Source organism: Branchiostoma lanceolatum, chromosome 7 (assembly GCF_035083965.1).
Source record: "Branchiostoma lanceolatum isolate klBraLanc5 chromosome 7, klBraLanc5.hap2, whole genome shotgun sequence".
Lineage (NCBI taxonomy): Eukaryota > Metazoa > Chordata > Leptocardii > Amphioxiformes > Branchiostomatidae > Branchiostoma > Branchiostoma lanceolatum.
In genome coordinates, this window is record NC_089728.1 from 16,706,531 (window position 1) to 16,719,396 (window position 12,866).

Below are 12,866 nucleotides of genomic sequence, written 5' to 3' on the forward strand. Positions count from 1 at the left end.
CATACAAATTAGCACTGTTTTTGATTATTGGTAACAAAAAATACAGACCAAAATGTTTACCATCAAGATTCCTTCTTCAATCCAGCTATAAAGACAGCTTCAATTAGTACTTTTCATTCAACTTAATGACTGAAAATATTTTGAAGCTTGCACAATCTTGTTGTCCTTTTTTGAATCACTTAAAATCGTTGATGATTACATGACTGTATAACATTATTTATCAAATCCATATTTCCGTTAAAGAGATACAAAAAATTGTAAATTAAAGTATCTGTCAAAAGATTTAGCTGAAGTCGCTGTGTCAATCTAAAAGTGAAGACAAGTTTCTTGTGCCCAAAACCAGGATGTTGACATCAAAGTCTAAGATATCTTAATGCACAGCGACTAGTACTTGAATCAGGTGGGCATTAAACTCAATGGGCTCAATCTTTATAACTGGCTATAAACTGAAGTTAAGAAAGCTCAGACTTTAAGAAAAATGAGGCAGTCAGAAAAAGTTATGATCTTTCCTCCCAAGATTTGCCAAGAGATTAAGGTCCACAATACAGCCAAGTTCCACCGACCTTCATAATGTCAAGTACAAGGAAGATTGATTCTTCCCCACAGAATGCCTAATGCCTGTTCAAATAACTACCTTCACACTGCAACCATAGTGAACTCGGTACTTGGTGGAAATATGCACACAAAAGGATAAAAAGGCAGGCAACATTTCAATCATGAAGGCTTTGCCCAGCTGCTTTTGAGTCAGATTTGTATACCTTCGACTGACAACAGTTTTGACATTCACAATAGAAATATGTTCTCTATACATACTATTTAGATGAAGCTTAGACATCCAGGTAATAAGATATGCAAAAAATACATTGTAGTTACTCAAGCAACTGGATAAAATTTTGAAACAGTCAGACGTTTCAGACAGCATCCGCTGTCTTTCAGTCACTGACAAAAGATAGTGGATGCTGTCCGAAATGTCTGTTTCAAAATTTAACGAGTTGCTTGTTCTGAGTTTTTCTTTTTTGGCGTAAAACATGTTCTCTACAGCTGTTAGGTTTTTATTTCAATATGCTATCCGTATTTGACAAAATGCTTTTTTTTTCTGAATAAGTGGTATGTACGGTCAACCTTGTACAAGAGACCATCTGTACGTATTAGGACCACCTTGCCAATAAGATCACTAATTGTGGTCCCTTGAAAATTTTTTTACCATTGATACAAGCATTAAGAATCCTGTCTAAAGTGACCACCTATCAACATAGAAGATTTTATCGGTCCCCCGAGTGGTCTTTGAGATCTAGGGGCAGTTTTGACCGTATCAAATGTGACCAGTTTTATTTTAATTCTAAATTTCATGGCAATATGCTAACTTGTTTTATCAACAGTTCCTGACATACTTAATGCACACTTAAGTTACCGTGAGTATTTCCCTGTACAGAAGTATGTGAAATCTTTCCAACTAGCAAAACATCACCTATGCTAACATCTATATGCCCTGGTCTGTATTTACTTTGTACCTTTAAGTTACCCCATGGTTTTAACCCCGGGTTAATGCCGCAACTTGGCAGACGCAGCCTTAGATTGCTGTACATTGTGCTACCTGGATATATCTCCTAGCAACCGATATCCTTCGGTAAATTTGGCTATGGAAGTCTTATTCAACACTCCGTGCAAACAGAGCAGTGTTGGGATTTGTGCAGTAATTTGTCACACAGTCTTTTGTAGTGTGTTTTCGGTCCTGATGACTTTTCGTCTGAGGTTTCAGCTCCCACTTTCCCCCATAATCCATAGAAAGTACTATGTGTGAATGGGTGAATTAAACAATTTTGTTCCACAGCTTATTCTAAGTGATTTGGCGAGATTGGATTAACACCTTAGTCAGTTATTTGAAGGCATTTTGCTTTTTTTTCTTTCTGCATAAATATGAAACCTCCATTAACATTAATCCACTGGGTTACATAAATCCGCCAATTTGAAAAACAGTAGGTTTGGGAGATCTCTAGTGCAGCACCCCTCAGGCAGTCACAGTTTAGATATAATGCATACTAGAGTGCATTATACTGGGGGACGTTGGGTTGGAGATCTGTTTGGATGCATCTTTTCAGGGTGGCAAAATTATGTACCCTGGTGGAATTTCCTTTTAATTAGTAGATCTTATACTTTGTATAATGGTTCCTTATTACATGCAAATGTACATTACAGATTATCAAATGTACATTACAGATTATCAAACTAAAATGTCTACATTAACATGCAATATACATGTACATCTTGAAAGATTTGGAAAACTTAGACTCCAAGAACAAAATGGAGGATTTTATTGCTTTAAACTTTTTACAATGATAAGTGCAACTATATTTACAAAAGAGTTTTTGATAAATGTGTTTCTCATTGCTTAGAAATCTTTCTTTGTTAATTCATTACCTTTACACATTATGATTTATAATTATGTACATTGTATTACATTGGGCAAATGATACCATGTGTAATTTCCTGCAGCAAAATTTTGATTGTTCAACAATTATAGATTCATATCACATAATCATACCTGATGTTTGAGTATAGAAGGGGGGTCCTCCATTATGTCATCATATCCATGAGCTCCATATACAGATACCAAGAGTATAGCGAGCCTTGGGTGGTACGCACGTAACCAAAATGTTCAGCACACAAAATGTGGTCTCAACTGGGCACCAATTCACTTGACTGCCACTATGATCACAATACTAAGAATTAAACTCTTGATAAGACCTGGGGCATACTGTAAATACAGAAATGTTCGCTGTGGTTTTATGTACACGGTTTTCAAAGCGCTAGCCTTTCGTTGCAAACTTAAAACCACAGCGAAATGTTTCTGCCCTCCTACCTCCTTGTCTACTATTGTCTGAAACGCGAACTTCAAACCACCGCGAACACTCCATTTTCTTCATACCGTGAACATAAAACCATGCCAACTTAAATACATTTTACAGTATCACTGGGAAGTTATAGATTGGGGCAAACTCTTTGTTCCCACTATTGGGCATAATGAATGGACCGGACTTTGCACTTCTATTTCGAGTTGAAGTTAATACTGATCAATAGAGTCGTCTGTTCTTTGAAACTTTCCCATAAAACCTTATCAATTACACTGATAATGGGTAATGGCTTCATTCAAGTTGTCCCGAGTATGCAAATGAGTATGGGATGATCGACACAGAAAAATGCATGAATGTAGGATCATTAATTAAAAGGTTTTGATTAATCATATCAAAGATCATTTTCATGGAGCAGTAAGTTCTAAGATTACACTGTTGGGTCTTTTGTCTATTAGTTTTACCTTTGAAAGCAAGTTCACATATAAGAACCCAAAGGTCAAGATGTACTAAACTAGACTTTAAGCCCATTGAAATAATTGAAAAGTAAATGAATAAAGAAACATATCATCAACCATGATGGTTGAAGTTGTTTTTAAAAAATTGCTTCAACTCAAAATTTGGGACTCTAAAATGACCAAAATGTGGTTTCACAAATTGATTCGTGACAATTTTTTGTTGTTGTGAGTCTTGTGACAAACAAAAATTTAGCCGTGTCCTTCTGGAAAACCTGAACTTTATAACTTGAAATTGATGAAAATATTTTTTCATAAGCTTAAAATGACAGATTTAGCGAAGATAATTAAGAACATGGGTTCACAAACAATGGGACAGAACAAGAATTTAAAGCTGGAGACAGCACTAAATTCTATACCTATTAGTAACTACTAGTACTACATGTAGTACATACACATATGTCTGGACACTAAATCTGTGTCCAACCAAAACAGATCAGTGAACTTTTGCACCCAGGCACCAGCTATTCAAATCAACATCCAACATTCCATGCCATGGTCTCCTGTGTATACGGAGTTCTGCTTCAGTAATGAACTTGAATGAAGCTGTGTTTTCACCTGTTGTCAATAGGGCTACTTTGTAACCCAAGTACATCCTGACACCTGCCAATGACCAAGCAATCACCCTGAGTGCTTCCTTTAGTTGTAGCACAACTTTTAAAACTCTTAAAGAGTTGTTTTCTACTCCATTGGCCTTTTTTTCTTTCACAGAGCAATATCACAATTTGATAATTGTATAGCTAGACGCAATGGAATAGTGTACTATTATAGTAGGTGTCTTAATCTTTTCAAACAAGTATCAACGACTTATTCTTCAAAACTACATGTAGCAATCACCCTGAGTGCTTCCTACAGTAGTAGCACAACTTTTGAAACTCTTAAACTTCTTTATTTGTTTTCTACTCCAATGGCAAATGGCTTAGGCCACACCAATATATTTCCATGGTTTTCGGACATTTTGAAGGAAAAATTTAGCAAGACAACAAAAGGATTGGAAGAAAACTTTCATCTTACTGTCATTATATATAGTCACTCTGTGAAACTGTTTACACTAAAATAATTAAGGTGCAGCCCTCAGACATGTACTGTTTTCATTGTAATATTTCAATAACCATGATGATCTTTTAAAATCCGCAAACCAAAGAATTAAACTGGTTTGGCCTTATAGTATCCTCTCACAGAGCAAGATGATAATTTGACAATAAGGCTAGAAGACAGCTATGGACACAACTAGACACAAATGTAATATTTTCTTTTCCGACAAGTATGTCCGACTCAATGGCTCATTCTCAAAAACAATTACTGTAAATATATTCAAGTTCGCGTGGTTTTAATATTGCGTTAGGGAGTTTTGCGGTGATTTTGAATTTAAGTTCTCTGCGAATACCTTACCGTGAAAATGCAAACATAAAACCAACTACCATGATAGTGCAATAAATTGTGATTTGTCAGTGTTGCACTATTTGTCCTCTTTGGACAGGCGTGATTTACCAGTCGTTCTACTAATCACTGTTGACTAATAAACTTGTTTGTTGTTGGTTCATGAGAAGAGCACACATACCTGCAGTTGTTTCCCATGTACACAGTGACCACACACAAATAATACTGGGTGAGGGCAAATCTCCACTACCAAGTCTCTCGAGTTTTAAGAGCAAACATACAATGTTTGCCCCAATTCTACATTAACCATCTGAATATTTGCTGCATATTTGATGAATTGATGATAATGAATTTATCTCTCTTATTATACTCACATCTATGTCACTGAAAGTATTATGTACCAGGGTAAAAGAAATTTAAAGTATTGACTGGACCAGACGTCCCCAATGAGTTCTATGGATAAACTAGTTACTACAAAGCTTTACATGTCAATCAATTTTCATGTTAAATCTCAGTGTCAGGTATGAGAAAAAAAAACAGTCGCAGCTTGTGGGGGGGGAACACTTAATGTACACGTGTATGACTATGTGATTACCAGGGAAACAGGGTGTCCTCTGGGTGTTGCCTGCAAAAGGAGGGTGTCTAATTTCTCTGTTTTCTTTCTGTAGGGCTTCCAAAAGACGCCCTGACGCCCTGCTAGCTAAAAGCCTAGACTCACATGGCAGTAAAGAAGTGAACTTACCCAGCAACAGCCCGTATAACTACTCATGTATCAGTTCATGAAAATAGCTAGGTACCTTAGATACGTGATCGGGCCTACCACAACAAAACTGGTTGGTCACAAACGATGTCCAGAGTCTTACAGCTGATATCATGATATAGTGTTCATTTCTATTTCTTCATATTTCTGGTCATTTCATATTTGTCATTACAAAATGCTGATTGTGTGGTTTTGAGGTTTACCAGAAGGGTTGTTGTACAAGAAGCTTATGAGAACTTGCAACTTACAACAACTTTACGTAGCACCAGAAATTGTTTCCCAAAAACCAAGATCAAACAAACTTATCTGTTCCTAGCCTGCTTAAGGTTTATAATTAATGACACGGTTAATAAACAGCGTGATTTTCGGATCAACGCAAGAATGTGGATTATCCCATTCATGAGAAACTCCCCTAGTTACTATCTACGACTTGCTAACGCACAGTTATCGCGAAAGGAAGATCCTCTTTTGTTTGTGCAATCTTTCGTTCTTCCATCATTGGATTAAGTTTAGCCTTAATTTAACACTTCAGAAGCGTGGTGAATAGAGGGTTAAGAAAATTACTGTCATTTTTTTTACTAGGAAAATTCCTTGGCATTAACCATGGCAATAGGATGACTACAGTTGTCAAACATTTTGAGAATTTGAAACAAAAGACACAAAGAAAAAAATCAGTTTTATGCCCAAAAAACTGCCAAAAAGAAAACGAATGAAAATCAAGAACATTACTGACTTCAAAAGAATCAAGAAGTCTAAAAAAGACAAACATGAAGATCATACCAGAAGATTAAAATCTTTAACACATGCACTTAAGAGCTTTAAGGTTGAGAGCAAAGTTTCCTTTGTTGTCAGTTAAGTATTTGAAGAACATACCACAGAGGCTTCAGTTTTCATTTGTACTGACACGTTTAGTGACGAACATATCCATCTGTATGTATTCACCATTCAATACACATCTAGATAGGGGCAAATAGACACCAATAGATAGCCTCAACACTACAAGTACATTAGTCATTCAAAAATAAAAAATGACTTTTTTTCCAAGCATTCCATTTTTTTACTTTATGGAAAATTGTATGGACTCGTACAACAATCCTCAAGTAATTATCCAGCACTGACACTGTTGACCTACTACAACCCACAACCAACTTAGCTCACCTAAGTAGAAGTATTTCTTTTTCAAAGCTTACGCTTTTAAGTACTGTTGTATGGGTGAGAAGTTTTGAATGTACTCTCCAAGCAGAGGTTAGACTCCAGCTTATTTTTGATGTCTTTTTGTCTACCTTTCTATTTTGTCGAGTTTTCTTTTTGTCTGCCAGCCAAATGAGAAAACCTTACAAAACAGAACACCAAACAAAAAAAAACTGAAAATATGTCAAAAGAAAGCCTGACCTCTGCTTGGAGAGTATTTTCATTGGCAATGGCACTTTTCTTCACTAAACCTACTCGCTGCCAATGCTAAGTTCACATTTCCAATCCGGGGCTGGCATGAAAAATAAAAGTGTACAAAAACTTAAATAAAGCGTAATAAGAGTGTAATAAAAGTGTGAAGAAATATACACAAATAATGCTCATGACTATTTCTTCAACATTTGTGTGTTTTGTTGTCTTTCATATCATATTTTTCCTTCTCGAAAACTGCCTATCCGCTTTGGAAATGTGACCACTAAGCTAAAGTTTAGGTAGGATTTTGCTACTTAATGAAAATATACACTGATAGTAGACTATTATGTAGCTGGGAGGAGGTTAAGGAAAAACTTAAACATCTAAGTCTTACCTGTTTCTCCTTGATGTTTTCTCCAGGTGCGAGGGCCGAGAGGCGAGACTTCCTGGCGTCGGCCGAGCTGCCCATCGCTCTACGGCTGACCTGCGGTTCCCGCGACTGCCGCGGCGGCGAGCGCCTTCGCTCCGTCGACATCTTGAACAATTGTACTTCTGTGACACAGCATGTCAATAAAGTATAAGGGGGGTTCACACGAGTGCAAATATTCAAGTCCGTAAAAGTTGTCTAAGGTTAAGTTTACGGCCAAAGAAGTATTTTTTCTGGTTTGATAACCACGCTGCACAATGGTACAAAGTGAAAAAGAACTTCTTTCCCGTGCACACTTTGCCTATTAAAGCCAAAAATTGAAAAAAATGTCAATACACAACTCATACGGACTTGAGCTTACAGACCCCTTTCATAAACGCAGGAGAAAATGGGGGAAATTCAACACTTTATTTTCTTGCTTATTAGATATAGTTGAATTGCGGCTTCTTGAAATGTGGCTGTAAACTTTGTGCAGCAATTTGTATCTATAGCGAGAAGTGCCAATTAATGGGAGTTTATTGTTATTGTATTAGTACATGTGACAGAAAAGTGTGTTTGTGTGTGTGTGTGTGTGTGTGTGTGTGTGTGTGTGTGTGTGTGTGTGTGTGTGTGTGTGTGTGTGTGTAGGTCCATATGTCTGTGTATGTCTATATATGTCTGCCTGTGTGTGTTTCTGTGTGTTTAGTCTGTGTGTCTGTCAGTCTCTGTCACTGTGTGTCTCCACGTGTGTAATACTGTTTCTACAGTCTAACGTTCTTCCCTTGACAAAGTATCATATTATATTTCTAAAGTATTATAATCAATGTTTATACAATGTTGGCACAAAAGGACTCTACTTTGATTGATGGCAACATGATACATTTGTTCAAGGCAACCTTACGTAGTTTGGAAGCTCTAAAATTAGGACAGGATAGATTAGATAACACCTTCAGCAATGGGGTCTATTGTTGTGAAATAAGTGCCAGGTCTCTGACAACTCGTCATCGACACCTCCAATCAAACGTGTCAAGAGCCGTCTACGAAAGACAACACGAACTTTCAGGTTAAAAATAAGTAAAAGAGAAGTGATTGAACAGTTTCTTACCTTTCTTCGTGTCCAACTGGCAAGGAAACTCGAAGGAGTGGAGTTTAGAGTCCGCTCAAGTTTAGTAGGCAAAAATTGTACACAAAATTATGTGTTGCTGTCCTAAAGTTTATAATCCACGGCGTCGACGGTCGATTCAATCGAAGATATCTCGGTATTGGTGAAAGTTACAGATTTAAAACTTCTCTCCAACGTTGGCAAGTCTTTCGTCTTGAGTTTGACAGCAAGTTTGGCGAAGAAAACGGCAAGAAACAAGTTTTAGACGAGTTTGGAGACGGCGCCGTCGCCCCTAAACCTCCCGGCGGCCGCCATGTTGGGTGTATATCTGGTTACATGGATACAGGAGTACACGATTATGCAAATTAGCCCAGGGGGTGACAAGACGGCCCTAAACGAATTAAGGATCATTAAGGGCATTAGTGGCTGTCTCTCATAATTCTAAATACAACTGAAATGGATAATTAGTCTGTAATAAACATATTTTCCTTTTATTTCCCTTTATGATGATTTGTTTTCAATTTGATGATAGATGAAGAGGTGAAAACGTCAAAAAATTCAATAACTGACCTCAGACCCTGTAAGGATCTCTGCTATGAATTTTGCAATTAAGAATCATCATTATATATATGAAGATACGAAATCTAAAAGTAGGGGCCATGTATGTATCTAGCAACAGGAAATATAGTTATCTTTGAGAGAAAAGGCCATTCATTCGTAATGATCAACCTATTGAAAGGTTAGCCAGTCCGTTGCCACGAAGTGTGCCCACCCTAAATCAACAAAACTTTTGTTGTGACCATAGAGCAAAAATCACTCTGAACGGTAGCTACACAAATATGGCACAGTGTGTACCAACACGCGGACAATTTTGTTTACTTTTCTTCGGGCGGACCCCGTAGGTTCACTGGGGTACTGCGTAACTCTAGTGACCGCGTTTTTGTGTGAGGAATTCTAGCAGGTGATACTTGCAAAAATGCCTGGGGCGGTCATACCTTACCCGGGCTACTCTAGGAAAGATGACGACCTCTGCTTACGATAATCACTAATGAATGGTTTGCAATAATGAAGTAAGGAACACAATGGTGTGAACTCAGCTGGTTATTATGAGGTTCCGTCATTCCAGGGTGACCAGTTACGGTTGAAAATAGAAGCCACGCCGCGCATGCAACAAGTCGTTCTTGTCTGGGGGTCCCTAACTTCGGCATGGCCGTAAATTCGGACGCATTTTTAATTCTAAGTGGGTCGTTTTTGTCTTCATCTACAGTGTTGTTAAGAACTCAAGTTGATGCATAGAGCTATCGTCTGAATGAAACATGGACATGTGTACAGTACTAGTTAACCGATTTTTGCGTCACCAAGAAAATTTGGCAATGCGATGTCGAACTCATAGATTTACGTCCAAAGTTGGGGGACCCACCGTAACACTTCATATCCGCATGAATTCTATTATGGAAGTGATCTCGATCATATACCTGCTGCATTGTATACATAGGCAAATATATAACAAGAGCTTTTCAAAAAAGCTGGCGTTTCGGCTACGTTTATGAGTGTGAATTGTCTTTTCCCTTTACTTGAAGTAAAATCTGCCAGAGGAAGTCACTCAAGGGCTGTTCAGTCTATAAGAAAAATTGTCATTTTGGGAAATGAGTACTGTTTTAATAGAGAAAAGCAGATTGGGGAAAGCAATTTTGAAGTTACGTCACTTAACTTAAGTGCTTTTGAAAAAGCTGGTCTTGGCCTACAACTTGTACTTATTTGTAAAATGTACAATAGGCTCATTATAAAAGCTATCAATGTAATTATGTACATGGCACGCAATAAAACATAAAATTTGAAAAAGCACCATTGAATCATCAGCACTATGGTAATTAAGTGAAATAGAAGTTCATAACAGCTAAGGTTCTATCTAAAATGACTACCAAATGTCAAACAAATCAACAGCTACCTCATCCGTATTATTCTGGTTTCCGCATTTACAACATTTCTTCCTTATTTTCCTGGGTAATTTTGCTAAAATTCATTAAAATTCCCATAGTTTTGTGCCGAGCGGCGCCACTTTCCACGTCCGTGTTGTCTGAATGAAGTCGATACTGAACAATGGAGCATTTGCTACTGTAACAAAGGATCGCTGTTTTGCAAACAACATCAAGAGCCTCTGTTTACATCGGGGATAGAAGTTTAGTGGCGAGTGTTTTGCAAGAATCATCTTACCGCGCATAGGAGCCGCTGCACGGTATTTGCCATTACAATGAACAGAAAAATTCGAATGCCGGGTTTGGAATCTATGAAGTCCTGTTCATAAGACAAAGGCCTTTTATATATTAAATGAATATTTAAAAATAACAAATATAAAATATTTCTTTATTTATTAATGAAAAAAATAAAAAAATGATATTCATAAATATGATATTGATAGATTAATATAATATCAATATATATTTTTGATATTCAATATCTAAAAAGAAAAAAAAATCCATGCACGGACACGAACCCGGATCTTCTGGGTCCGAAGTGCTTCGCGTTGCCAGATGGGCTAAGCTGCGATACGTAACCCGTCTCTCTTTACGTAATGCTATAACCTCACTATATGGTATCATTTATGTCGATTTTTGGTCGTTTTCTTGACGAAATCATTTTTTTTCTTCTGCAATCTTGTGGAATAGATGTAATATGGTCATTTTTCAGGATATCAAAGTCCGAAACCACAATGCAATGATATTTCCGAACAGTTGTAGCAGTTACATGCGGTCGCCCTCCTGTGTGTCATGCAAATCTAGCCTGCCTGCCTTTTCGTGCTCCCTTGCCATATAAGGCAACGGCTATACAAGGATTTGGGAACGTATTGCCATATAAGGTCTTCTGGTGTGCGACACAGCGTTGAACCAAACAGCATGCCTGCATGCTGCCTGCACGCATCGAAGGTAAAAGCCAGGACATTGCGTTCCGGCGCAAAGGCGCCGAAACGCAAAAAAAACTGTCGTTAGAAATTCTTCCAATGATTGTAAAAGCTCATGGTCCCATACTATACACTCTTGTATCAGGTAGCTATAGATTAGCCTTATAGAACTTCTGTAGTTATAAATACCATACTTTGTACCTTGTACAATTGTTGTGCAATAAAGTTATTATTATGAAATGGAAGGAGAATGAAAGAGCAGGAAGCAGTCGATTTAACTATAGGGTCTAAACTAGCCTCTACCAGGCTCCAGAGGCGGCTGGAAAGAGTAGAAATCGACCACTGAATAGATAACATGCCAGAGGAGTGTACCGGCTATAGGAGTACTGTCACATATATGGAGCCTGGTAGAGGCTAGCTCTAACATGATAATAGGTTTATGACGGCAACTTGATGGTATCTTTATGATAGTCGAGGATGAGAACGTGTTGTGAAGCTCTTTAATGTGTCATGCAAAATTCAGCCAAAAGTTTAACCGGATTATTGTGGACAAAGTAAAGGGTGCTGCTGTAACCTGCTATAAAACCGAGTTCCGGCATGTGATTATAGTGTACCTCAAGAAGGAAGTGAAAATAAAAGGCGTCAGAGACATAGACGTATATTTAGAACGACAAGATATTCGGAGGTTTCCAGATGCGACAACATATAGATATGTGTGTACATGCCATGGCATTCCGTTATAGTCTCTCCGAATGATCAAGGACGCGTTATTGTCACAATACCTTTAGTCTTTCATGTAATAGTAAAACTACTGCACTTAGCCCATATTGACAAGAACGTGTAAACAAAGATCATCATCATCGTAATTAAGGGAATTTCCATGCGTGTAATAATCATCATGATCCGCATGATTATCGGTCATTATTGGGGCTACATGCTCCATCAAACACTTGATAATGATAATTATCGTATCATGGCTGCTGTATACGGCGTTACAAGTCTGTAACTATTTTGGCTCACGAAATATGTCTTAAACCATGTCGGAAAAAATACCGGTAAGAAAGAATATAGAAGTGTTCTGCAAATGCATGCCACAGATACGCTTAAGGCTCTGTTTTTCTTTAATTTGTCTTTTGTAAATCAATTTAAACGAAGGTCTTTGATCTTTTCTGTGACTCCTTTCTAACTCTTCACTACCGCGTATGTTAATCATTAGACAAAAGTAGGGTGTAATTTAAGAGGGGGCACAAACACTGTACCGCCATTGTTCTTTCGCTTCTACAATGTTAGGGCACGGTTGCAACAAAACCTGGGGTCATCCTTCATTTTCAACAAGAGCTCCCCCTGTCGTATTCGGTTACACACTGCACCTGCTCAATTTCAATCCCGAAATAACTTCATTTCTTTTGACACAAAACGAATGAAACATGAGCACAAACTGTGATAGATATCCTACAGAAGACAACGTTAACCAATCTTCTTTAATCAAATACTAGACGTAAAGGAGTCCGGACCTAACTCAATTTTACATTGTAACTTTTCTCTGACTAGACCATACTTGAGGTCAATGAC

The 12,866-nt window shown here is 37.6% G+C and overlaps 1 protein-coding gene across 1 annotated transcript in view; it reads right to left on the bottom strand.

Moving 5' to 3' along the window:
* LOC136437921 (dynein axonemal heavy chain 5-like) overlaps positions 1-8,735 on the bottom strand; it is a 120,211-nt gene extending 111,476 nt beyond the window's left edge. The window contains exons 1-2 of the mRNA XM_066432503.1: positions 8,399-8,735; positions 7,282-7,439 (exon numbers count right to left, since the gene is read on the bottom strand). Coding sequence (XP_066288600.1) covers positions 7,282-7,422 — 141 coding nt within the window. The 5' untranslated portion in view covers positions 7,423-7,439; positions 8,399-8,735. The remainder of the gene's footprint in view (positions 1-7,281; positions 7,440-8,398) is intronic.
* Between the last annotated feature and the right edge of the window lie 4,131 nt (positions 8,736-12,866).